Below are 27690 nucleotides of genomic sequence, written 5' to 3'. Positions count from 1 at the left end.
GTATTATATTATTGTTGCTCATGTCCTAAATGCAAATGAATTCAAAAATACGCATTACAACTCGATCCGTGTCAAATTGTATATATATGAACTTTTTGTAATTATCTGTTCTTTTTAGCTGACACAGAAACACATATAGATTAACATTTAGATTCTTTCGTCTTTTGTAAATAATTGTTATTTAATTAACTTCTTTTATATTTGTCCATTGAGTAGAGATGTTTTGCCAAAAAATATATAGTATATAGTATATATATATAGATATATGTATGTTGCCCCAATTTTAAAGACTAGTGAAGTTTTGTAGCTTAGTTATTGCCCTCTCTTTTGGTTAAGATAGATCATTTATATATATAGATATATCGATATAGTGACGATTACATTATTTAGAAGCCTTAAAAAGCGTATATACAAAATATTTTGTAAATATTTTAAAAAAGTCTGTTAACTAGCCATAGAACATTTTCGAGTATCAGATAATGTGGATTAGAGCTTTCCCAAATTGTATATAGTAAATGCTATCAACAAGTTGCTTCACTATATAAGCATTAAAAACCCAAATATTTTCTCTTTATAAAATGTGCTTTAAAATTTTGTTTACAGATCTATTTCTTGTAACTGATATGAAGTCAAATGATATATAGCATATAGATGTATATGATAGATTTGTAGTTTACTCAGTTGCATTTTAAATGACAATTCAAGATTCAGTCCAATAGAAATACATATAGCTCAATGCTCAATTGATATGAATCCATATATATATCTAGCATATAAGATTCCACGTTAATGTTACGTCAGCTGGGACTTTAAAAACTCTATATATATTATCTATATATGCGTTTACTTATCTTTAGTTTATAGCTTCTTTAGCTATAAGTTTTATACGCGTTTAAAATATTTAGAATCATGAAATTGACTTGAGTTAGAAAATAACTAAACAAAAATAATTACATTTTAAAAATATATATAGCATATATGATGATACGACAATTTCATTTATTGGGCGTCATATTTAAATAGTGTTAAATTATATAGAATATATACACAAAACAAGGAATTAAATAATTATAATATATAAATAATAATATTATTAATTCAACTAACAATAAATTCGAGTTTAAGTTAAAAAAATAATCCATGATGAAGTTATTCATTTTACACTTCAATTAGTTTTGTTGTTATTTTACTTAACACAAATATGTATGTTTAGGTATAGGAAAGTAGACGAATTCCAAATTAAATCAAAATTTAGAGTCGAAAAAAAACAACACTACAGACTCCCTTGTAGTGTTTCAATTTTGATACATATATATCATTTATATATGTTAAATACGCATATTTATCAGTTATATATATTCATATATGTATGTGTGTATGTGTTTAGTTGTATACTTTATAATTAGTGTGAGCGTTTCTTAGTTTCAAACTAAACTCGCCATAAAACTCTGCAGTCGAGCAGGCCTCATTAGTTGTTTTTGCATTCTATATATATATATAGATATAGACATATATATTTTCATTAAATTAATGTATTTTGGGCGCACTTCGATCGTTGATCTTTTGATTGCGTTTCAAGGTCGCTCCACGCTTAATTTGATCCATCAGCGACTCGTGGCATATACGCGGATCCGGCTGCAATTCATTAAAAGGGAATACTAATTAGCTGGGGATTTATAACAGCATACTTCTATTAATTAATCGAAGCTGGATTATATTTACATATAGTACACTATATGCAGTTAATGCGCATTTCAACTCGGGCTTTTAGTTAGGCACACAAAACGCAACAGAAACGAAAACAAAATGAATACCTTAACACTGTTCATCACAAGTGCTGTTCATATTGCTGTTGAGAATGGAGTTGGTATTGGTGTTGGTGTTGTTGATAAAGGTGTTGGTATTGGTGTTGGTGTTGGGATAGGTGGGTGGTCTACGATACTGGGCACTGGGGCGCGCCAAACTTTGCGGATTCTGATACATCTAAATATGTCGCGCAACACAATCACAGCATATAGTATAGAGTATATGATATAATAGAGGTAGTACATAATATAGTATAGTATAGAATAAGAATAGGTGCGCAGTATAGGATCAAGTATATATTAATATAGTAGAGATTACTAATTATCATAGTATACAAGAGATTACCATAATATATGGTATAGTATTTTTTAGTATAGTCATAGTATTTTATAGTGTCACAGTAGATGTTTGAGAATAGGTATAGTATAATGATATTACTATATAAGAGTATAGAGTGAAATTGTGTTGCAAATGCCTCAGGTGATATATGATTGATGCTCTACTTACCAGGGCCTTGCTATTGATTAGATTTCGCACTGCAAATGCACGTCCAGACATTCCCTGTTTCGCCAGCTTGGCATTGAGATTCTCGAGAAATTCAGCCTTGGTCTTGGCACGAATGCTGCCAGTCTTTTCGATATTGGTGCTAGTGGCATAGTCTAAGCAGCGAATGGTGTTCGATCGATTGATTGTGTTGATAGATTGATGGATGGATGCGGGGTGCACAAAGGTGCGCACATAAAAAAAGGAGAGAAGCAAAAACCGAATGAGTTGATAAACGTTTAAGAATCGTTGCAAAGTTTATGAATCAAATGAGAGAGCTTAAGCAAATGTTTAACATAAAATTAAGAACAATGCAGATAATGCTGATAAACAATATATATGTATATAGATAATATTGAAATAAAAAAATAAAAATAAAAATAACTTCGATAAGTCGAAGTTCATAGCAGACTTGCAGTTAGAGCGAGAGTCTCGAGAGTTAAAAGATGAAACAGACAAAGTAAATTATGTACAGGTTGAAGAAGTTAACACTGCAAGTTACTTAAACTATTCGAGGTATGTTCAAAAAGTCTGTAACGTTTTAAATCGGATCTATTTATAAATTTATTGTGGGCCCTTTCTCTCCATTCGACCTTGAGAACAGACCTCCAATATAGTTGAATACATATTTCGATTTAACTCTTAATCAAAATCAATGTGAAGTGAGTTGATGTGAAATTCAGATCAGATTTGAAGGCAATGAGATGAGAAAGTTGTGATATATTGTATATATTCAGTGTTCTCCTTGTGCGCTTCCAGGTTGATCGGTTCAATATTCCTTCCCTTAATATCATTTATATTAATATTTCATATGAATCACAACTCAAACTGAACAAAATACAACAAAAGCAACATGCAATTTGGCGACGCATTAGAAATTCAATGCAATTCAATTCAATTCAAATTAGCAAAAGATATTAACGACAAAATAAAAAGGAACAACAAATTAACAGCGCGGCAATCAAAACCAAATCAAAGTCAAAGTCAAAAATCAAACGCGCAGCTCACTTGAATGATGTGGCACATGGGCGTGCGTATGGGCGTGGCTATTGTTGTGAGCCGCATAGTAAACAGCGCCTCCATTGCTATTGCCGCCAGCAACTTCGCGATAATATTGCTGCTGCTGCTGTTGTTGCTGCAGTTGCTGCTGCTGTGCACTGCTGCTGCTGCCGCCACGCGCTGTGGTGCCATAAATGCTGGCCAGCGCCACAGGTGAGCCGCAGGTGGGCGAGGCGGCGGGCGGCGTCGAGTGCAGCTTGACAGCTGTGGTCTGTATAAATGGATTCGTTGATACAAATATCTTTTGCTGCACGCTGGAATGACGCGATGGCAAAGGTGGTTGTCGTTGTTGTTGCTGCTGATGTTGCTGATGTTGCTGCTGCTGTTGTTGCTGTTGCTGTGGCAGCGGCATGGGTGCACGTTGATTAGCATGACCATTGCCCATGGCAAGGCCAGAAGGCTGTTGATATTGTTGTTGTTGCTGTTGCTGCTGATGTTGCAAACGTTGCTGCTGCTGCTGTAAACGCTGCTGTTGCAGCATATTTTTGGGCAGCGTCGCGGTCATCATGTGATTGGACATGTTGCTGCCACTGTTATTGTTGCCGTTGCTGCCGTGTGCAGCATTGGCGCGTGCCATTTTCTTTGGCATCGTTGCCGAGTAAATGGGCGGCGGTGGGGGATCCTCAAGCGGCGGCGGGCAAGTATAATGTTGCTGCTGCTGTTGCAGCTGTTGCTGATGCTGCTGCTGTTGTCGCATGTTTGCTGTTTGCGCAGCTGCTGTATTTTTGATAAACGAATTTGTATAATTGTTGCTTGCTGCAGGCGCTTGAGGCGGCTGATAGTGAGACATGTTGCTGTTGGTAGCTGCTGCTGCGGCGGCGGCGGCTGCTGTTGTTGTTGGCGACGATGTTGGTGATGAATTTGAAAATGAACTGACTTTAGAGAGCAACGATGATGTGGATGAAGAGAGCGGAAAGTGTGGCAAAGCATTGAAAGAGTTGCTAGATGTGGATGCTGTTAAAACAGTTGCAACAGCAGCTGCTGCTGCACTATTGCCGACAGCTGCTGCTGCTACGACTGTCGACGACGATGATGATGATGATGCTGCATAAATTCTATGTTGCTGCTGTGCTAGCTTATGTTCAAATTTACCGTCAAATTGTTGCTGCTGTTGCTGCTGCTGCTGTTGCATGGACAATCCGCTGCGCATGTAAATGGATTCGCTGCCCATTGCATTGCCATAAATGCCCTCAGCAACATGTTGCTGTTGGTGTTGTTGCTGTTGTTGCTGTTGCTGCTGCTGCTGCTGCTGTTGTTGCTTACTGTTGAGTCGTGCATTGAGCTGTGCAATTAGATTCGGATTGGCCTTCGGCTGTGTCGGTGGCAGCGCATGGGCGTGGCCGTTGGGACTGGGGCTGCTGCTGCGAAAGCTGGACATGTTGCTCACAATTTTCGGCTGTGCATAGATGCTGCTGCCAGCGCCAGCAGCACAGGGCGATGTGGTGCGATATGACTGCATATATATATATATATATATATATATGTGTGAGCATGTGTGAAGAACAAGAAATGAAAAAAGTAACCAATAAATTAATAATTAAGCCAAAATGACAAACAGCAAAAGCTCTAGAGTGCCTCTGGGAATGCAAGGGAATGCTTTAGGAAAAAGCTTAAGGCATAGAGGAGATGATGATGATCTAGATGATTTCACTGTACATGATAAAGAGGATCAAGTTGAGCTTCTAATGTGAAAGTGAGCTTAAAGGGATTTTATTTTATAAATCAAATCAAGCAATTACAAGAGGGATTAAGATAAAAGTGGGATTAGCTGGTTCACTCTAAAGAGCTTTTACTGTTAAACGAGTGAGTGATCACTGTACGCGTTATAAGTGGGCACAGGTTGAACTATATCTATGTTATATGTCTAGTTATGCATGTTAAACTAAGCTAGGTTTTTAGTTATGCTTAAAAACTAAATTAAAACTTTTTAGTAGACGATGAGCAGCGTTGCCTCCTCTTTGTTTAGTTGTTTAGTGGGCGTGGCCAGCATTGTACTTAGCACTTACGGCATCTAGCTGAGGCGGCGCCTGATAAGGAGGCGGCGTTGGTGGCAATTGTTGTTGATGATGTTGATGTTGCTGATGCACCTGAGGCTGTTGCTGTTGCTGCTGTTGAATAAAGCGATGATGTTGCTGCTGCTGCTGATGTTGTTGCTGTGTGTAATTTGTCGTTGTGGCTTGAGCATAAGCATGCAACTCCATATAGCTATTATAATAAGCCTCGTAATCGGCTTCTAGGCTAGGCAAGGGCTTGTGCATGGACTAAGGTGTATAAACAGGCAATATGTTGTTGTTGTTGGTGTTACGGTGTTGGAAGTGTGTGAATTGAAAATGAAAATGAAATCAAAGTAAAAATAAATCATGTGCAGAAAGCAGATAGATCAAGCCGTAGAATAGAAGCACACACCTGCTGAAGAGAATGTTGTTGTTGTTGTTGTTGTTGCTGCTGCTGTTGCTGCTGTTGAATGCGACGCAGCGCAACAGGCGAGGCAGGCTGATGCCGCATAGCAGCCAACGCGCGCACCGTCTCCGACACTTTCAGCGCCGAGCTGGGCATCGCAGTGGCAGCCTCTAGCAGAAACGCAGGAGGCGGTGGCAGATGCTCGCTGGAGCAGCTAATGTTGCTGTTGCTGTTGCTGTGCTGCAGCGGCAATTGCTGCTGCTGCTGCTGCGGCGGCTGTTGTTGTTGCTGTTGCTGTTGCAACTTAAATCATAAGCAATAAATGAAAATTAACTTAGGAATAATAGAAAATAGAAAACTGTGTGCTGATCGTAGAAGACTCTCAACTTAATGTTAAAAATTGATTCATGTTGCTGTTGTTAGCAGTGCTGCTGCAGCTATGTATTGCTGCTGTTACAGTTTAACTTAAGGCAATGTTAGTATCGATCGAATTATTTAATTTATAATTATTAATAATTTGTGTAATTATATCTAACAAATTCAGATTTCTGTTGTTGCAGCTGCAACTTAAATAAATTTAGTTTGACAATCTTTTTTTTTCTTAGCTTAAGCTTAATTATTTATTAACTAACTTCAATTAATTTGTTGTTACTTATTAATTTCCTGGCTAAACTTACCCCGTTATTAACGCTGGGCGTCACTGAGGAGCTGCGCCTCACTGGCGGCGGGGGCTTGGCCTGATTGATGGAAGAACGACGCGCAATGCGTGTGGAGCCAACTCCTGCCGCTCCTAAGCCTCCTCCTCCACCTCCTCCTGTGAATTTGAGGCAAATTAGCAAATATTTTCATAAAGACGCTTAGCTTATTAACGTTTTATATACACACACAGTAGAACACACCACATATAGTATATATATATATAGAGCTGTATGTCTGTTATATACATCAGTTCTAGTCACAACATTCAATCGCATATTAGATACACTCCGACACCCAAGACGGGAAATTTACATATTTCTAGACAAGTTTCCCAACAATTTTGCAGATTATTTGTGAAGCCTACGGACCAGACGAACACAATTATACACAGGACTCTGGCGATTATTACGGTATTATATATACTTGTATAGTTTAGTATTAAGCTGTGTTGCAGTTAGTCGCAGGTAACGTGCAGTTTTCTTTGTGTAGGTGAGCATTATATACATATATATCAGGGCTATCAAAATATTTTTAGATCGTATTTGAGATAGAGCTGCAATCCAGATTTATCGAAAGCTTTCCCTAACATTTCTTAGCCTTGATATGTATATATAGTTGTAATTGTATTTGTGTAAATGGTGCTGTGTGAGTTGATGAGCGAAATTGGTTAAGAAATTCCTCCAAAGCCAGGTTAAGACGAACAACAAAATAACAGGAACACAAATTAGAGTGGAACAAAACTGAAAGAAAACTTATTTTATGCAGAAAACCAAAGCCGGTAAAATCAAATGAGAAAAACCAAAAATTTCCAAGGTTAAATCGTGAGGAAAACTGAAGAAAAGCGAGTGAGAGTAACCAAAACGAAAAGATAAAAGAAACGAAACGAACCCGACAACGAAGCCGGCCTGGGCGTTATGCAGGGCTTTACTGTAGCTGGGATTGTGGCATGGGCATTGACAGTGGGGCACACAAATGAGTTGGCGTTTGGTTTGGCAGGCACAGTGGGCAACAAGGCGGGCGCAGCTGATGTGGCTAATGATGTTGATGTGGGCGATGATGTTGATGTAGATGAAGATGATGATGAGGTTGATGATGAACCTGATGCTGGCAATGTCAGCTTAGTTGCAATTGTTGCTGTGGCATTGGATATTGTTGATGTTGCCGTTGTGTATGATTGACTGTGATTAGATGTTGCTGTTCTGCTATGATTAATGTTGTTGTTGTTGATGTTGTTCACAGATGCAGATGCGGATGCGGATGCGGATGCGGATGCAATAAGGGCAGGCGGTTTAGTGATATTACAGTTTGCTGTTGTTGTTGTGCTGTTGGTTGTTGCTGGTGTTGTTGGTGAGTGTTGTTGATGTTCTTGCTGCTGCTGTTGCTGCTGCTGCTGCAATTGCTGCTGCACTTTTAGCTTCTGCTTGCGTATTTTGGCATCTAAATCAGCCTTGAAATCAAATTTTCTAGGTATCACTGGCTTGTTGCTGCTGCTGCTGCTGCTGTTGCTGTTGCTGTTGCTGTTGCCCGTTTCATTGAATATACTCAGGCTTATTGGCTTGGGCGGCAAAGGACGCCGAACTGCAATGTTGCTGCTATCACTCGCTAACTGCTGCGACTGCTTCTGCTGCTGCTGCTGCTGCTGTGGTTGTTGCTGCTCTAGACTAAGGCTAAACTTTTCCGTACCTCTGTGCGGACTGGCGCGTCCGAGCAGCTGCAGCTGCTGCTCGCTGGAAGCACGAAACGATGAGAGGCGCTGCTTGGCAGGCGCAACAGTTGCCGTTGAGACGCTGGAGCCACCAATGCCATCCGGCGATTCGGGCGAACCAGCCAGATTGTCGGGCAACTGCTGCAGCTCGCGCATCTTGTGCAGCTGCAGTTGCTGCGGATCTTTGGTGCGCATCAGCACAATCTCCGAGTTCTGCTTGGCGAACTCAATGTCCGGTGTATTGGGTATCTGATGGTCGTAGATGACAACGACTGCGCTGCCGCCATCGCTGCAGGAGTCGACATACGCATGCCTGGGCGCCATGTCCGCGTCGCGATCCTCTCGATTGGCAAAATGCGCGAATGTGGGATTCTCGTAGCCCCCGGCCAGGAGTCCGCCCGTCAACGAGCTCGTCTCGCTCACGTAGCAGCGACTCAGCTCCGAGTCGCTGGCGCCCAGTTGTCGCTGCCGCTGCGCATCTCCGTCGCCAGCACCGAGCTCCTCGGAGGTGGTGTCGGAGATGTCGGTGCCGCAGCCACTTGAGTTCGTCTGGTTGCTGATGGCGCAGCAATCGATGTTGTTGCCGGGCAGCAGCAACAACTCGTTGGTGTTGTTGTTCTCGTTGCTGCTGCTGCTGCTGGAGGCGCCGCTGTTGTTGTTGTTGTTAACATTGTTGCTGCTGCTGTTGTTGATGTTGCTATTGCTGTTGCTGTTGCTGCTGTGCTGCTTGCCCTTGCCCTCATCGATCTCACGTTGAAAGGAGTCTAATTCGCCAATTAAATTATTTAATGCTTGTATTGAATCTTCGAAAGATTTGTCTAATTATTTTGTAGTTGTTGGTTGGTTGGTGGAGATATTGTTGTTGTTGTTGTAGTTGTTGTTGTGTGGTGCAATATATATTGTTTGATTTTTTTTTATACGAAACGAGATGGTGCGTGGTGGTGGGAGACAAAATCAAACGAGCAGAGGGAGGAATCGAAAAAAAAGTCCAAAAGAAAACGGAAGAAAGTAAAAGTTTTTATTATGATAATCACGAAATGCTTAAAATCAAGAGAAAGGGGCGGGGGCTGGGGACTCAGAAAGTGAGGGTGGGGGCGGGGGAGATTGCAAACAATCGGGATGCAGACTGTGCAGCAGACTCAAGACTCAAGACTTCAACACTTACCCATTTCCTGTTGCTCCACGGCGCGCAGCTCCTCGGCACGTCGTCCTGCTGTCCCTGGGCCAACGGCTACTGCTGCTGCTGCTGTTGGAACAGGAGCTGGTGGCGGGGCAGCAGCTGCTGCTGCTTGCTTCTCAAACATCGAGGCCTTTTGCAGCACCGAGGCACGTGAACGCTCATCCGTGTCTGGCGTTGTGGACGATGACGCTTCGGTGATCTTCAGCACCTCGGGGGCGGCGCTGGCGGGCGGAGTCGGCGAGCTGACCTGGTAGACGAAGCCCAGGCCGCTGGCAATGCTGCCATTGCTGGGAGTACCTGCGGCAGTGGACGTGGGTGAGTTGGTTAACAATGGTGAATAGTGATTCTGTGGCGTCGAGCAGCCGCTCGATGGCGTCGTGTTGCTGGCAGCGGCAGCAGCAGCACCAACAACAGCCGAGTCGATGGATGGATGCGAGTGCAGCGATGATGCCGTATTCGAGGACACTGACGACGATATGGAATGGGAGCGTGTGCCGCGTTGCTGATGGTGATTCATGTGTGCTAGCTGCTGCTGCTGTTGCTGTTGGTGCTGCAACAGTTGCTGCTGCAGTGAGCTCGTCGACGAGTCGTTCGAGTGCTGTGAACTTATTGAATCGATGCTGCTCTGTTGCTGCAGCAAAGGTGTTGCCGATTGCTGCTGTTGCTGTTGTGTTTGCTGCTGTTGCTGTTGTGATTGCTGCTGTTGCTGATTGGTTAGTTTCATAGCTGCCAGCTCAGACATGTTAACATAGGTGGGCGTGGTCTGCTGTTGCTGTTGCTGCTGCTGTGTTTGCTGCTGCTGTTGCTGTTGCTGCTGTGCATGATGTGCGGCGGACAGCTCTGCGTGTGCGTGAGTGTTTGACATTTAAAGACATGCGAATGGTGTTTGGGAGAGAGAGAGAGAGAGAGAGAGCAGCATGGCGACAAGCACAAGGATTTGATTAGTAAGACTCAATGGATTAGGCATTAAAGGCGTGCACACTAGGACACAACATAGTAGAGACAAAAAAAACGAAAACAGAACAAGGTTTCCCTTCGACAACTGCCGAAGAGGAAATACCCAAGCAGACAGAGACGACTTAGGATATAATGTATATATTTTCATAGAACATAAATAGTATGTATGAAATATTATAATATTTATATTGAAAAATTCAAGAACAATCCAACTAATACATGTATTTAAGGCTGGATGAAATTATTCAATAGAATCTTGATATAATGATGATAGAGTAAACTGATTGGCAGCCTAAAAGAAAAAGACAATTTTCCAGACGGACATCAGACGGAATCGAATCATATATACATAGATATCTGCTTAAGGTATTTATATAATATATAGAATTGACCTAGCTTACCTTTCGTGATATGAGCCGGAATCGGGGAGGGGCACTGGCGCTGCAGCAAGTTCTGTCCGCTATTCTGTCGATGATTGCTCTGCGCAGAAAGCGGACGTTCCAGCGAGGAGCAGCGCTGCAAGTGATGAGGGAAACGGTTAGTAAAAGTTAAAACATAATATACATATATAGAAAGATAGCAAAGCTGATTCGGAAATGAGGCGAAGGCAACTGTTTATGGTGAGCTGGGCAGGGTTTAGCGCATGCAAATGAGAGCGCGCTGTAGGTTCTACTTTCTCCTTTTCTCTCTCTCTTTCATTCACTGCCACTTACCACATGTGCCGGCTTCTATATAGATATATAGAACATATCGAATCGGAACAGCAAACAGATAATAAGAAATAACTTAAGCGCTAGATGTATATAGATAGATAGACAGAGAGTATTTAGCAGATGTGCCCAAAAAGTAAGCTCATCGAGAATTTGCAAAATTACTTCCATAGAATTATATACAGCTTACTTTTCGAGCACACCTCGCACATACATGTACAGTCTTAACTTACAACTGGCAACGGCGGACGACTCAGCGATGCAGCTGGTGACTTTTGTGGAGCAGGCGTCGTTTGACCTCCCGAATTAGCTCCGCCAGCAGGCGCTGCTCCAGCTGCAGCTCCAGCGGGAGGAGCAGCTGCTGTTATGAGACTGCCACTGCTGCTGGACTCGTGTATGGTCTCGGGGTTTTGGAACGTGTATACAGTCAAGGGCGGACGCTGATGTCCCTTCTCGTAGGTGGTGGAAATCGTGTGCGGACGATCGGCAGTCGGTGGCAGAGTGTCAACAGCATCCTGGGAATGTGGCGGCCAAGTGGAGACAGCATGTGTTTGATTGGTTGCAGTGGAAGCCTATTCCGAAAGAGACAATATTATCGTCAGCACAGACTCAACACAACTCGCCAAATAGAAAACACAAATCAATAAATCAAAATGAGAACCTGTGTTGTTAGCGCGGGCGATGAGCAAAAGCCACTATCACTGGATTCACCAGGTTTCAAGCGAATTGCGGGCGTTACAAACTAAAAAAAATAATACAAATAAATAAACATACAAGTAAACAAACGAAAAAACACAAGAGACACGCAGAACAATTAACATTATGGATGAAAGTCACAAAATCAAATAAACATCAACAATGACAACAAAGTCAGCAATGCAGTGCATACAGCGATAAAATTAAGTTAGATTTAAGCAATTGGTCGTACAATGTGATTAACTGTAAATAGTCAATGTAAGTATGAACACATCAGTATATATTCATACAGATATATCTGAGCTTAGCATCAAGTCAATAGAAAATCCTATATACTATATGATAAAATATATTATTTTGTTAGACTACCCTCGCATAAATGTAATTTCGTACATAATTAAAAAGGTTAACCCACTTTACTTTCGCTTTCCAAGTCTACTACACTTCAGATTTATATCAGCTGTTACCAGTTTAAGCTCTAATTATAAATTAATCACAATTAAATTAGCAACATACTTGGGCAATCGATTAATTAAATATCTGACAAACAAATCAATTTCGAATCATAAAAATTGAACAATAGAAAGTTGCGATAACTCGACTAAGACGCCTTGTGGCTTCAGCTTGTGGACAAAACTGCTACCATTCTACCATTGATTAAACGAGGAATTATATACGTATCTTGACTATGTAAGTTGTATACATACTCTAGCGAAATATCATACTGTTGTACAAAACAAAGAGCATGAGCTCTAATAAACACTTGGAAGTATTCCTATAATACATTTCGATATCGCATGCTAATACTACGAGCTATGAACGTATACGATTATAAACACCAAAAATAATTTACAACTTATTAGGTACAAAAGTGAGTAAACAACACATATGAAAATGTTAAGTTTTCAGCTGAAGTATCACAATCATCTATCTACATGTGACCATTATTTATCTAAATGTGACCATTCATTAATGACCAATTGCTTAAGTCGAATAATTTTGCTGCACAATCTTTAAATGAAAATTTGCTTCGCACCTGCGACAGCGAACGCTGATAGTGATGATGACCCGGCGAGTTGCTGGAGCCGCTGCTGTTCATGCTGCTAATGGAGCAAACGGAACTCTTGCGGGAGCCCAGGGAATTGGAACAGCCGCCGCCCTGCGAGCCAGAGCCGCCACCTGGCGACTCGGGATATAAATTAATGCTGGCCTTAGCGTCGTGTATGAGCTCCTCCGACGCTTGGGGCAGCACGGTCGGCTCCTTGGTGACCAGAGCAATCGACTCCATGGCCTCCTGCAAGGCAAGGAATTCGACAATTAATAATTGAAGCAAACTCTGAACTTATTCGTTACTTACCTGCAGATGTCCTAGCTCGGACATCACTTCACATTCCTCGTGCACCACCGGCTGCAGCATGTGCACAAAGCTACAGAAGCGCAAACGCTCCTCGACCATGGCCGCACGCAGTGACTTCTTCTCCACCTCCTCCAGCTCGGCGCGACGCAGTGTCACATCCTGCATATGAGAGTCCATCAGGGACTGCAGGCTGTTATCCGTCTGTCCTTTGCGCGCCTTCTTCTGCAAGCGCAGCGTATCGCTGGAGCGCTTCTTCAGCTCGCTGCGACAGCGCTTATACTCTTTGGCATGGTCCTTATCGATGGTGGCCACGGTGCGTTTCCAGTCCTCGATCTTGTCCTGCAGCGGCTGCACAAGGCAGTCCATAATGGCGCTCGTGAAGGTCTTCAAGCGCGTCTCGACCGCCTTGTGGCGCAGGCAAACGCGCGTCAAGGCGGTGCCGATCTCCTTCGATGCACCTGGAAGGAGAGATGGACGACCAAGTTGGAGTTTAAATTCTGTGCGAAATTTCAGCTGTCGGAAATCATGGCCAGGCACCGCATACCCCCATTATAATACGTTGCATTGCTGCCGTTGCATGCCACACGGCATTTGGATAAACTGAGAACTCGGTCAACAACCGGTCTTACGTCTCGGCTCGTCTCGTCGCGCCTTGTCTCGTCTCTCGTCTGTGCCCATTATGCCAGCTACTTGCGACGCTTTGGGCAGCTGCCTATCTAAGCCAGCGACACGCTTCTCCTCATCTTCTCTCTATCTCTCTCTCTCTCTCTCTGTCTCTCTCTATTTCAAATCTAATTATCGTTTGCAAAAGTTGCCTTTGCTGCTCCATTATCCTATTGATTTCTGCTCGCCTCTCCATCAGACGATGGAGGGACCGCAGTAGTGCTTTCATTAAATATGATGCTTGAGGCAAATCCCACATAAAGCACTTTATGAACGCCTTCAAATCCAAGTTAATTGAATTGTGTTTAACCATAGAGCATAGCAGACTAAATGATACCCTGCACCCTCGAACAGAGCGATAGGCACAGCGAGCGAGAACAACTAAACGCTAATCCCACATAAAGTTTTTAATGGACGTCAACAAATCCAAGTTAATTGAATTGAGTGCAGAGTGTGGGGAGTAAACGACTAGTGAATGCGCTTCCTCTTCAAGTAGCCGCTTTAATTGTAATGCCTATTTTTGTATAAGCCAAAAAGTACTGAGCTAGTGCATAAAATGAACTTAATCAGCATATTAGACTGGAACTATACCTCGCATATTCTCATGTTACCCACGTCTGCAGGGTATATAGAGGACAACCCACCCGGCTATGCCCACAACCACCCCCACTGCAGGCAAAAACCATGTGCAAATTATTGAGTTTCACCCTCGTTGAGGACAATCGCAAAAGACAATTGACACTTGTCCTGTGCAGCAGGCTTGACCGAGCACAGACCAAACCAAACCGAACCAAGCCGAGCCGCACTTCTACTACTTGGGCAGACTAACCACTAAAACTAATGAAACCATTTAGTGAGTGCAAAGTACAGCGAGTGCCTGATGTGCCAGACAGACAACACTATGAGGGTGGCCCCAAATCGTAGTCCTTCCTAGCCGTTATTTTTTATGGCGGGCTGTGTGAGTGAATGGTGGCAAACGGGGCGTATGAGCTTTATCGTGCAAGCGAAATGCAAGCACAGACGTGACATGAAATCAATATATGCAAATGAGCCAGAGCGCATATGAGTGGGAGAGAGAGAGAGGGTGAGAGAGGCAGCGAGTGAGAGAGCGAGATAGGCAGGCATAAAATATAAATAATGAATCGCATTGGGAATCGAGAACGGATACAAATTCATTTTTAATAAATTTATGAATAATTACGAGAGAACAACATAAACAGTTCAATCAAGAGCTTTAATCAATTTATGAAATATTTATTGATATATGAACAAGTATTTATGATGCTATGAAAAGGGTAAGCCTCTGCCAACGTGGGACAAAATATTGAAGGCATAAAAATGAGTTCATTAAACACAAAGCCCATTGCGTGGAAGGGAATGGATCCTGATTGATGGCTATATGAATGAACCCCAAAAGCTGGTTAAGTAAGTCTTTCAATTAGAGTTTTGCATTATTAAATATCCAGTTGACGCATAGACTAATAGGACAGTAGACTAAATAGAATTGGTTTATGAAATAAGTAATAGTTCAATATAGTAATTGATTACTGTACTTTAAGTAAATATATAACAGAGAGTAAACAGACATACAGTAAACATTTGAATGTCTGTCTGAATGCCTTACTTATAGATGAATGATTTTATTCCATGAGTATAGAACTCGATAGGTATCTCTAATTTCTCTTCTATATATGCAACTCTAAAACTCAATATTCTCATTCTATATCAAGTTGTATGTTTTCTGTAACGACTTATAACTTTTGCTTACTGTAACTCTATTTCACAGCTATCTCCAGTCGCCCGTCTAAATCGCGATCTAAGGCCTCTTCCAAAACTTGCAATTATCCACCTTAACTAACTGTAACTGGCAAAATGTCAACTTGAACAACTCGAAATGCCATAGACATATAAATACATGTTGTCTACTTCCACAGCGGCTGCTCAAGTCGTTCATAGTTCTAAGTGGTCTTTGATCTCAGCTGGAAATGTCTTCTCTCTCTCTCTCTGTCTCTCTGTCTCTCTCCCCACTCTACTCTAGTCTACTCTATTACTGCCCACCATTAAAACAGAGCGTAAGAGCAGTTGAAATAAAAGCAAATTCGCTGGAGCTGCCTGTCGCTTCCCGTTTTCAGTTGCTGTTGTTGTTGTTGTTGCTGCTGTTGTGGCCGCCCAGGTGAGCAGCAATTGCATAATCAGAGCTGCCAGCGTGAAGAGGCAGGCGCAAATAAATAAATATAAATAGCTAAAATAGAAAATGCGTGAGCAACAGAATCGGAACCCGAACAGAGAACTCTGAGCAGGCGTTATTCAGATCGATGACCGGCGCAATGTTGACGTCGGCGTCGGCGTCAGCGTCGTCGCCTCGTCGCCTCGTCGTCCACTCTCCACGCCAAATACGCATTAATAATGGGTGAATGTACCCCAATGTAACCCATTGTACCTTGTCGAATAGCCCAAAGGCATGAACTTCAACTGTTAGATGTGCCTATGGTCCCTAATGGAACACAAGGCAAACCATTAGATAAATGTCTTTAATCTCCCTTCAAACCCTGAGCGTGTACCTAACAGCTGATCGTAAAGCAAAGGAATAGATGGGGGGCACCTAGGGTAATTATAATACATAGGAAATACAGCCCGAAGGATACGCTTAAAGGCTGGCAAACAAATAGAGCTCTTTTAAATATTTTAACGACTTTTGAAATTAGCTTTGGCATTGTGCCTCTATTACCCAACCCCTTCTAATGTACCTCATCCACTTGGCACACAGCCCAAAGGCTTACACGGATAATTGGCAAGCAGAAATTTGTTTCTGCTATGAGGTTTACGACTTTTGAACTTACCTCTGGAATTGGTTGCTGCATCGGCGATCTTTTGGAAGGCATCCAAATAGGCGGCAATTGCTTGAATAGCAGCGCTGAAAACATACATAACAAACAGAGATTATATAGATGTAACAGCAGAGAAAGATGGAGATGGATGGATAACTGATGGGGGATACCCTTTAAATAGAAATTTGCATGATCTGCCGCTCTGAGTAATTCGTTGACATACGCAAAGGGAAACATTTCAAGTAATAGGAAATAAAAGTATCATTGAGTTTAAATTTATGAACTAAATGCTTGTAAGATGATTCTTTTATAGTCGCACAATGCCACTCGAGCACATCATTTTTATGTACAGGGTATGCAAAGAGGAAAAAAACGGCAAAGTAAAGATGCCATTGATTATAGTGCGACGACTGCGAATCTAATAAAGTTTGCAACAAACTTTATTGGCCGTGGGCGACATTTCAATTGAAAATAGCAGCGGCAGCAGACAGAGTAGAGAGAGAGAGGGAGGGAGAGTTATTCTGACTGGCAGACAGACAGACAGTCCAAAGAGCGACTGCAGCTGATGAAGATGAAGATGCTGGGCTGCTGCTGCTGCTGCTGCTGCTGTGATGTGATCTGATCTGGTTGGTCTGGTTAGCTCTGGGTCTCTCTCTCTCTCTCTCTCTCTCTCTCTCTCTCTCTCTCTTTATAGCTCGAGTGACAACGGGCAACGGTGCGTATGTGTGTCAAGCGCATTGGGCAAACACTTGGCGCAGAATTTCTTTCACAGACAACAGACAGCGCAGACTTTTTAGCATGATTTCATGATTAATGCTATATACATAATCAGCAGCTGTATAAGAGTATATAATCGTATATATATGTATGTATATATTGCATATGCTTAGACAGCGCCGCTGGCGTCACAAATCGGGGCCAAGTCTGCGCGTTAAAAACAACACAGAATCAACTATAAACAACACGCAAAACCCAGGCAAATGGCCAAAAAAGAAAAGAGGGAAAAGAAAACGGGCAGAATGAAACAAACATGAAATGTGAATGAAAAACAGTTCACTGTACTTTCAAGTACAGTAAAGTCTGTCCCATAAAAAACAAAAAGAATTTCAAATTTGTAAGCTCTTTGAGCATCTCAACTGCCTGGCTTAACGAGTGACTGCTTTGGGGAGGATATACTGTAATTGAACTTGAGCGGCCGTAAACCACATTAATCCCACTTGGGGAAGGCTATACTGTAATTTCAATGTGAGGCATGCATTAGGAAGACTTTATATATGTATTAAGCAAGCTACAACACAACCACAGTGAGCTCATAAAGTAGTTGCACATTGCTGAGTCTTTACTGTAATGTCTGCAATTGCTGCAATATTTATTCGTTCATTCAGACTCTCCTTTTACAATTCCTTTAAATAAGGCAATAACTTAAAGCTGATCAAATTTTTGGAATTTGAGATTCAACTTGAGTTTGCATTTGTTTTCTATTCCGATTTTTAAATCGAATTCCGATTTATCGACTTACCGCAGACATGTGTGCAGCTTGCTAGCCTTGGCCACAAAGTCCTCCCATAGTGGAGATGTGTTCTGCAATGGGAAGAGAAAAAGAAAGAAATGGGTTAGAAAAATATATAATACAAATGTTTTCAAAATCCTATCAAATTCAATAGAAAAGAGCATCAAAGGCAAAAGTCTAACCCTTTCGACCCTCCCACTTTCCCTCACTATATAAAGAGTTAGCCTTAAGGCTTCCTCTATTGATTCTTTTATTGACTCATCCTTTTTATAGACAGCTCAGACAAACGGCCAAATCCTGACAAATTGTGACTACGTGTGGCTCAATCATGAATAGAAAATGCTATCAAAAGAATATGTAAAGGGTTCAAGCATAGTTAATACCCTAGCAAACACATGACATATGAGGAATACATTTAAGTATTTAGATATAATTTGGTTTGTATTATTTATTATATATATTAAATATATTTTTTTAAATATATTTTTAACTATGTTATATTTTTACTTATCAACTACTATTGAATCCTACACATATCAAAATACCCCTATTTAGCCTGTTAAAATACCTAGAGAGCATTAAAGGCTTATATTGGCAATAACTGTCTTCAATTGGCCATAACTCAATATCTTTTAAGGCCCATAAATTTGCTGAACAGTGTAATATGTCGATTTAAATTTATATCATCATTATTTAGATAAATTCAATTTATTTTATCATAATTTGTTTACTCAAAAAAAAGTTAAACAACTGAACAAAGTGAACAAATATTCCTTGGGCATAACAAGGCTTTGCATGTTCTTTAAAATGAATCCTGTACCTCCTCCTAATTAGCTAAAAGCGAATTTTGGCCATGTCAAAAGTTGGCAAGCTAAACTTTTGAGCTTGGAAAAAAATTCTGTTAAGGGGAGGATTGAAGTTCACGTTGTTGTGTTCAGAGCTCATTAAGGAAGGCGACTTTTGTTGTCTGTGCATTTCATTAAAACTAATGAAAAGCTTGACTAATACATGTCCGTATATATACATATGTATGTGTATAAAAATTTAACAACAATTTAACTCAATGAAAAGGCAGAAATCAACCCAATTGACTGCATTTTTCGCTTTCATCAATCAGCATAAAATTCTTATTTAAAATTTAATTGAATCAAATTCTGCAACATAGTAACAAATTGCTCAGAAGCACATAGAGTTTGTATAGGAAATACCACTAATATATCCATATACGTATTTCTTGTCTAAATTTACGCTGCTATTCTTAGGTAAAACTGAGTGACATGAATTAGCAATACGTTGAGACTAAGTTTAGATGTAGAGTAACATTAAAAAAGTCTTGAAAATTCATGAGAACTATATGATTTTTTATAGTTTCAGTAATTTGTTAAGGCTTCGCATTACGTATACCTAAAAATGGAATTATTATTATATCGCTTATCTCTTATGCGTAATATCTATTTTTATACCCTGAACCCATTGAAAATGGGAAATCAGGGTATAATGGTTTTGTTGAAATGTATGTAACAGGCAGAAGGAGGCGTGGCAGACCCCACAAAGTATATATATTCTTGATCAGGGTGACGAGCTGAGTTGATTTGGCCCTGTCCGTCTGTCTGTCTGTCCGTCTGTCCGTCTGTCCGTCTGTCCGTCTGTCCGTCTGTCCGTATGTTTGAACGCGTCGATTTCCGAAGATATAAGAGCTAGAGACTTCAAATTTTTTGTAAAATGTTCGTAATTACAGCGCGGATATCGAGTTTATCATTAAAATCCGATAACTCATCCCGATCTTTTTTTATCGATGAAAAACCTTATCGAAAACCAGTTATAAAATTATATCTTCTACATCTTTATTGCTAGAGTCTCCAAATTTTGAATGTATGCTTATATGCAATTTATACAATTTCGGTTTTTGTTAAAATTTACCCCCCACCTCTAAATTCACCCCCTCACCCTCACTTTTGTAAAACGCGTATTTCAAATACTAGAGACTTGTGCTTTGGCAATTACATGCATATTCATGTTATAATCATAATCTGAAAGTTTCATGAAGATCGTACGTCCACAAAAAAAGTTATTAAACAATTAAGTTCTCATAGTAAGCGCACACTGCAGCCCATGCGTGTTTATGCGTGGGTGCTTGTATGTGTATGTGTTTGTGTATGTGTGTGTGTTTCTTGTGTAAGCTGAAAGACGCGAAAAATTATTGAAATAGCTAGCACTCCAAGGGTTCAGGGGATCTCGTAGTCGAGCAGTCTCGACTAGAGCTTTTTTACTTGTTTGTAATAGTGTAACCATTTAGTCAAGGCTTTTCTATAAATTGTCTATTTAACTAGGCAGACAAAGGTGACGACATGGCAGACAGCAATTAGCACCTGCTCCAACCTTGACTGTGAACTTAATTGATGTGCATTAATCGAAGGGCTGCTGTGACTGCCTGTGGCGCGCTGTGCTTAATAAAGTTTACCCGTTTCCACCGTTCATTTATGGCCAACTGCAATCAACAGGTAAGCAGAACGAAAGTGATTTCCAGCCGAAGCCAACGACCAGCGAATTGCAAAGCCAAGCAAACTACGATTCACAATATGGCTAAGCAAAATGTTGTCTATGCGAAATATGGTCAAAAGCCACACGAGTTTTAGTTCTCGCTGTGGTAGCTGCTGTTTCATGCTCGCTTAAATTTTCAATGGTGGGCATATTCGGATCTCTTAGTTGCCTCTTTCTTTCCATATGGATGTAGATGTCTGCCATATATATATACTCTTATACGCACCCTCCTCAGTGAGTGTTCCGAGTGAATCTCTGTTAACCTGCTCAAGCAGTTAGTCCCCCTCCCCATCAGTTTTATCATTATTGAAATTAAAATATTTTAAGCGAGTATTATGCAGTTGGTAGGCCAAGCCCCATTGCAATGTTCTCACTGGTTTTTTTCCTTTTTATAGTGGTTTCATTGTCAGGCCATAAAAGACAAAACGTCTGCAAATTGTGCAAACACACACAGAGAGGCGATCATAAAAAGTAGCCAGGAGATTTTTCTTTTATATACACATAATTTGAGAATAAGCGCAAGTTAAAGAAGCAACAAATGGCCAATAAAAACAAAAAGTGAAAACTGGTTTCGGCCACGCAACTACAGTAAACACTCACACACACACGCACATATATAGAGACAGACGAAAGCCAACTTAAACAGTCGTTACGCACATTTTTATTGCTCTCGTTTTTGTTGCTTCTGCTCCGAATTTCAATTACGGCTGCACAAATTGACATTGAATTCGAGCCGCCAGGCTTGAAATTGATGATGAAAGCAATCCCTGGTCAATGGCTCAATTCAATGGTCAGTCAAGTGTTGCAGCAGCCAGAAACGTTCGGGACTCATTTCTCTCTGTTCAGTTCAGCAAATTTACCCAACAAAAAAAAAGGGTTAGGAATGCTCTAAAAGGGCGTCAACGACTTGGAGTTACCCATGCATGCAAATACATGAAAGTGTTAAAGTTATTTTCACTATTTTTAGTTATGATGGATTTATACATTGTTTTCAGCATTGTAATAGTATATTTGAGTATTTTTGAAGGGGTATCTTTACAGTCTTTTATACCCCTTACAGCATTCGCTGCTGGGCATTATTCGCACTGCAATGCAATTCGAAATTCGCTTTCGCATTTCACATTTCGCTTTTTCCTGCAGCCGAAAGCCCAAAAATAAGCACAATAAAAGGTTCGCGCAAATGCCAATCGACAAAATCCATTTACAAAAAAAAATACAAATAAAACAAAAAGAGCAGCGAAGCCAAAATGCAAACAAAAAGCTGCCGCTGCCGCTACAGCTGCGGCAGTGGGGCAAGCGGCCCCAGACAGTGGGGCAGGCAGTGGAGCAGACGTTGCATAAAAGAGGTGACGCAGTCGCCGAGTGCATTGAGCCGCATGAAAGAGGCGCAACTACAGAAATGAACGGAAATCGATTTCGGTTATTTCTGCACAGCGCAAAGCGCATTTCACTCGCACACTCTACACACATCTCCCCCCTCTCTCTCTCTCTTTAGCCCTCGTTATGTGACATTCTGCATAACATGCTTTAATCCAAAAGCAGTTGACAATCAAATACCTTACCATCAACTGGGGAATCAATAAAGTACAGTAAGCAGCTCTTTAGTTAGTCAAAAGAACTTGGATTCAATTCCGCGCTTATCAGCTATGGCTGAATTACAATCAAGCTATCAATTTATAGCTCAAATTATGGTTAAGTTTCTAAATTATACAAAAAACTAAAGAGTCGAAGACCTTCAACAACATTATTTATTTGCGCATAGCACATATGCCCTTACAAGGTATGCTCTTACAGGGTATACTCTTATTGTTTGCTGTGCCTTTTGGCTTTGCCGCTGCTACGTCTACTACGTAATAAAGACAGACGCCAAGACTTGTGACTGCTAAAGGTTTTTATAATTCATAACACGACGACAACGACAAGAGTCGAAGAAGCAGACGGAGAAGTTGGCGGTAGATCTTGACTGGAGACGTTGGAGAAGGAGCTCCGCTTGTCACTCAATGGCCCACCAGCAGACAGACTGACAGACAGACACAGAGAGTGAGCGAGAGAGGAAAGGAAAAAGAGACAGACAGACAAGACAGACTGTCTGATGTGCCTTATTTGGCAGCAATTCGTTGATTCGCTGCGATTATTTACTTGACCTACCACAATCGATTGCATGTTGAAGACGCTTCGATTGCCAAAGCTAGGGTATTAAATAATTATATATTGCTGCAAATGTTACTTTTTATTTTTTTCCGATTTCTTGCTCGAAAACTAAAGAGTAACATCGTGTAACTAAGAGTTGAGAGTATAGATTATAACTCTTATCGGTAAAGAGAGCCAGCAAATGAGCTCTAAGAAATGAACTCGCATGAATCAGTGAGGTTTAACATATTCCCAGTTCTAGATTTCTCTGAATTCAACCAAAAAGAAAGTTTTCAAAGTAAAGCCGTATTTCTTTAAAAGCTATTACCCAAAATGCCTAATTACCTATTCTAACTCCCACACCTCATTCATCAACTTAGAATCGGGCCATTTCATCCAAATAAAATCTCACCTTAATTATTGCTACCAAAAATCAATTTGCTCAAATTCCTCGAATTCTTGCGTTCTACCGCCCACAATCCTAGTAAACTATACATTATAATAAATTAATATAAATAAAGTCCAAGGCAAAATGCTAAATATTTCGAGAATTAAAAAAAATGCATATTTAGCTTTGTCACAAAATTGTTCAAGAAGAAAACGATTTCCGTATGATTGACGCACAGAAAGCAACCCACGTAACAGTAAATATTTGTCGATGCAAAACATAATGAAAAGTAATCTATTAAATAAATAAATAATTTTCAAATATTTGTAAACATTGACAAGGCGAGAAACACAACAGCAGCAGCAAGCACAGACTTCATAATGCTCGCTCTATGAAAATGTTTAAAAATGGATATAAATGAAGTACTTGACTAGGATATATCATGAATGGGGTCTGCCACGCCAACAGACTGCAGTTACATATTGCATTGTCACAAAGCCAATATACTCATTTGTTTATCACCATATGAACGAGCATTCAAAATCAACTCGACAACAACTTGATAAGCCAAAGACTTTGGGCTCAATGCGTGGGCAAAATATCGTTAAAGTTGACGTGACTCGGACTTGTCGGCATTTTATGAATGAAAATTGTGTTGGGTGTGTGTGTGTGTATGTGTATGTGTGTGTGAGCGCTGACCGGGCCAAGAGTTTGTGGCACACACGCAAGCCTGTCATTACGGGCATTTTAGCCAAGTTTTGTTACGGCGTTGGCGTTGAATTTTCGGTTTGTGAGCTGCTCCCCACTCTACCCTCCCTCTCTGCCCCTCTGCCAATCACCCCTTCCCTCTTCTCGGCGCTTAGGGCATTGGCTACGCGCCTCGGAGTCCATGAATGAGCCATTATTAGCAGACAGGCGAATGCGTACTTAGAGGCCTAATCTCTTCGACTAAGCAGAGAGTGTGCAACAAATTGAGGCAAGGGTTTCGAATTGAAAGCGTGGCAGCAACTATTAAAAGACTTGGAAAACACACAAATATAGGTGGGAAATTAAGCATGTGTGTGTAGGGTGAGTGTGTCTGTGTGTGTGTAGCGAGTGCAAAAGCCAACACTTTCCAGTTTGCCTGCGAGCTGTAGGCAGCAGCAGCAGCAGCTGCTGTGAAATGTGCAGCGAGCAATCTTATGAGCGCTACACTGAGAGAAAAGTAGTCTACAATAAAATATAAACATTAAAGAAAGTGTATAAAGAACAAAAAATATTTATGTTTATGCTGTTCATTTCTCTCAGTGTGTTTTGTTGCTCTGCTTATATTCAGTTACACAACATTTTTCTAGATTTATTTACCTTATTAATTAAACTGATAGAAAGTTCTAGTAATTAATTTTGTAGTTGCTATACATTTCTCTCAGTGCATCTATTTAACTGGCAAACGCTGTGCCCACAACAGCAGCCAAAGAGGCGTTGCAACAACAACAAACAGTCAGTGAATGTGCCAAAGGCAGCGGCAAAACTGGAAAAGTTCTCACACACACACACACCTATTTATATATATAGTGTATAAACTCTTGATCTTTCCAATAGCCTACAAAGCAGCAAAAAAAAAAAAAAAAGCTGCAACACATCCTACACGAGTTTAAAACGTTGCTCAGCTGCTTCTCACAGCCGCCATTCATGCAACTAAAAATTTGTTGCTGTTGCAGTTGTTGTTGCTGTTTGATAATTTCTGTGCTTCCCGTAGAGAGCTTGTGAATCTTAAGGTGAGCTAGAGCAGCCAGCAGCCAGCAGCCAACAGGCAACAGGCAGCAGCTTAGCTGTTTGGCTAGCCAAACGGGTTCAGCTGTTCAGTTCGGTTCGGCTGCCACGTCCTACATAGCGAAATTGTTTTTTGGGTTAGCAACTTTTTTTAACGTAGTGGCACAATATGCAAAGCGAGTAGCAGGCAGCATTTTTTTTATGACTAAAGGCCATCGTGGAGAGTTCTATCAAAAAAATTGATTTTCTATATAGGCCGGCGGGGGCCCAAATAATTGAGTCGAGTCGTGCGCTAATAATTTGCACCTTTTTTGTGTTTTGTTTCTGATTTAGAAAGTTGCAGAAGAGTGATAAAGCGATGTAAAAAGAAGAGGGCAACGACTGCATAATACTCGCTTAGTATGCAACATATTATAAATTTCCCTTGGAAGACTTTTAGGACTCAAAACATGATTTAAGATCATGGAACAAGTAAATGTTTAATGGACTGAATGAAAGGCAAGCAATATACCCGCTTGATTACTAACTGAACGAGCATATAACGTTCGGAATGAAAGTGTGTTGCAGGCGGGATGAACGAACGAACGCCTTAGCTGAAGGCCTTTATGCTGCTGCTACTAAGTAATAACGTTTTTATTTGGCCAAAGTTGAAAGTTTTGCAGCGCAATGAATCGACACTTAAAATTGAATGCGCAGCCAATTGAAAATCGTGTGGCATATGGCTGAGAATCTAGATAGATAGATAGATGGATGCCACGATTTGTGTATTCATTCATCAAGTAATTTAATAACTTGACAGCCGTGCAATTTGCATTTGGCGTTCACTTCAATTACAGAATAAGAAAAACAAAAACAAAATAAACCCGAACAGGCGATCGCATTGCCACATGCCACATGCGGGCGGAATACAAGTAGCAGGCACTGTGCTGAGACTTGAAATACAAAACTACAAAATGTAACTGCAACGGCGACTGCAACTGCAACTGAAGCTTGCAACACAAGCGAAACGCTTGAAGAGCTCTTAAATCATATGTATGTATATACATACATACATATACTCATGTATATGTATGTAGACACATACAGACCGCTAACAAAGGCCAATCTCGAATGACAGTTGAATGTCTGTTGACATCAGCGCGTGCCGCAGCCACAGAAAATCAAAATCAAATGGGGGGACTTTATACAAAAAGCTATAATATAATACCTTCTATACATTGTGATGACTGCAAGATGAGAACCAGAATGAGAGAGAGAGAGGAATATACATAGAGAGAGGTAGAGAGACAGAGTCAAAGAGTCAAAGAGAGAGAGGAGAGTCAGAGAGAAGGATAGTAAAGGAGAGATAAAGAGTAAGAGAGAGAGAGAGAGAGAGAGAGAGAGAGATCCGCGATTATTAAACTAATTATACGAAATGAATATCATCATCATTCAGTTGTTCATTATGTATCGAAGATTTATGCAAGAAGTGTTCGTATAAAATGTATAGATATATATATCGATATATAGTTTGCATTCCTACTTCAGCTGCAACCCCTTCTTCGTTTATTATAAATCAAACATTAAGGATATATCGAGGATTCTCACAGCCTCTCACAATCGCCAATGATCTCCATGCAAATGCTCTCCGGGCGCTTAACATTCTTCTCGTCGTCGAAGGCTTCCAAGGTGACGACAATCTTATAGCGGCCGTGCAGAGTGGTGCCACGGACATTGGTCAGCACCATATTTATGTCGAAGGGCGAATGAACTAGCTTGGTCTGCAGCGAGTGGGGAGAGAGAAGAGCAAATGATCAGCAGGGGATCTAGGCTAAGCAATCTGAGCACTTACTCCCTTATGGTTGACACATTTGGATTTCATGGCGTCCATGTCTTCAACATAGCGAGTCCAATACTTGAACCAGTACTGATCCTTATCGTACATAAGAGAGCAAAAGTCCTGCGTGGCAATGCTGAAGACAGTGGGTTGCCAAATGCCTCGATCCAATTGCATTAGACGTGCTGAAGCCTAACGACTCGATTCATTCATTTAACTTGTAACATTCGATGGCAATACAATTTACCGTTATACGATCTGTTGGCTCTACATCCCAAACGGTTGTCACATTGCCCTCCACATGTATCTTATCACCATTCAGTGAGAATGTCAATTCATCCAAATTGAACAGGCCACTTGCACCTTTTGCACCTGGCGGATTTTCCAGGCAGTCGGTGAACACATCAGGATCATCAATAAGCATCTCGTAATCAACTGCCAGGACATGGCAGAACATTTGAAGGGTCAGCAACAGCAGCGACGGCAGCAACATTTTAGACAACTTCTGTAACTCTGTTACAGATTTCCAGCTATTTATATAGCTGGCTAATTGGCCATGGCACATTGTAAAGGTAGGCTAATCAATCTTGTCATTTTACATTTTACACTACAACTTGTTATGAATTGTACATAATTTACGATACGATCGGCGAGTTGCGAAACACGACAAACAAGTTATAATTCTGATACGGATGAGTCGTTACAGAGGTTATTTACAATTCAACGAGAAGTGGGGGGAGAGATCTTGAGATCTTGAGGTAAGGATGAGCAAAGGTTACTTTTAATATACTAAAATATATGAAAAGCATATAAGTATGAAACAAATCTTATCAATCAGCCCTCGTATAGCTGCGTTATACATTTAGCTCATATTGCTGATATATCTTAAGCTTTTGGCTGACACTGAATGCTGATTTGTATACATTTGGCAAACGCAGACAAACCCAACA

The 27690-nt window shown here is 40.9% G+C and overlaps 2 protein-coding genes across 30 annotated transcripts in view; both read right to left on the bottom strand.

Moving 5' to 3' along the window:
• Positions 1-977: 977 nt before the first annotated feature.
• The window catches only part of mim (missing-in-metastasis), a 49985-nt gene continuing 23272 nt past the window's right edge, over positions 978-27690 (bottom strand). For 2 of the 29 annotated variants that reach the window (XM_018010498.2, XM_089469414.1), the window contains exons 3-20: positions 18123-18184; positions 16616-16689; positions 13113-13570; positions 12792-13049; positions 11721-11801; positions 11293-11631; positions 11063-11077; positions 10751-10865; positions 9378-10232; positions 7396-9030; positions 6486-6622; positions 5815-6111; positions 5415-5669; positions 4501-4861; positions 3358-4125; positions 2314-2465; positions 1815-1983; positions 978-1635 (exon numbers count right to left, since the gene is read on the bottom strand). In XM_018010498.2, the coding sequence (XP_017865987.2) occupies positions 1816-1983; positions 2314-2465; positions 3358-4125; positions 4501-4861; positions 5415-5669; positions 5815-6111; positions 6486-6622; positions 7396-9030; positions 9378-10232; positions 10751-10865; positions 11063-11077; positions 11293-11631; positions 11721-11801; positions 12792-13049; positions 13113-13570; positions 16616-16689; positions 18123-18184 (6030 nt within the window). In that variant the 3' untranslated portion in view covers positions 978-1635; position 1815. The remainder of the gene's footprint in view (positions 1636-1814; positions 1984-2313; positions 2466-3357; positions 4126-4500; positions 4862-5414; positions 5670-5814; positions 6112-6485; positions 6623-7395; positions 9031-9377; positions 10233-10750; positions 10866-11062; positions 11078-11292; positions 11632-11720; positions 11802-12791; positions 13050-13112; positions 13571-16615; positions 16690-18122; positions 18185-27690) is intronic. The other 27 variants (XM_018010502.2, XM_089469415.1, XM_018010512.2 and 24 more) reach the window with 27 other exon arrangements.
• LOC108615791 (uncharacterized) lies at positions 26338-27655 on the bottom strand. The gene is made up of 3 exons (XM_018010564.2): positions 26988-27655; positions 26756-26932; positions 26338-26684 (listed from the first exon to the last, which is right to left on the bottom strand). Exons 1-3 carry the CDS (start codon positions 27303-27305, stop codon positions 26508-26510), a joined length of 672 nt encoding a protein of 223 aa, XP_017866053.1. The 5' UTR covers positions 27306-27655; the 3' UTR covers positions 26338-26507.

Source organism: Drosophila arizonae, chromosome 5 (assembly GCF_054131065.1).
Source record: "Drosophila arizonae isolate 15081-1271.41 chromosome 5, UAZ_ARI_1.0, whole genome shotgun sequence".
Taxonomy (NCBI): Eukaryota; Metazoa; Arthropoda; class Insecta; order Diptera; family Drosophilidae; genus Drosophila; species Drosophila arizonae.
The sequence above is the reverse complement of the archived record's forward strand: the minus strand, read 5'-3'. Positions and strand labels throughout refer to the sequence as shown.

What these genes read in the sequence shown, in the direction of transcription:
- LOC108615791 (XM_018010564.2), bottom strand. Translation starts at nt 27,305, where the DNA reads ATGTGCCATGGCCAATTAGCCAGCTATATAAATAGCTGGAAATCTGTA. An exon ending in AGCCAACAGATCGTATAACG is followed by an intron (nt 26,933 to 26,987) that starts GTAAATTGTATT and finishes TCGAGTCGTTAG; the next exon opens with GCTTCAGCACGTCTAATGCA. An exon ending in AATGTGTCAACCATAAGGGA is followed by an intron (nt 26,685 to 26,755) that starts GTAAGTGCTCAG and finishes CACTCGCTGCAG; the next exon opens with ACCAAGCTAGTTCATTCGCC.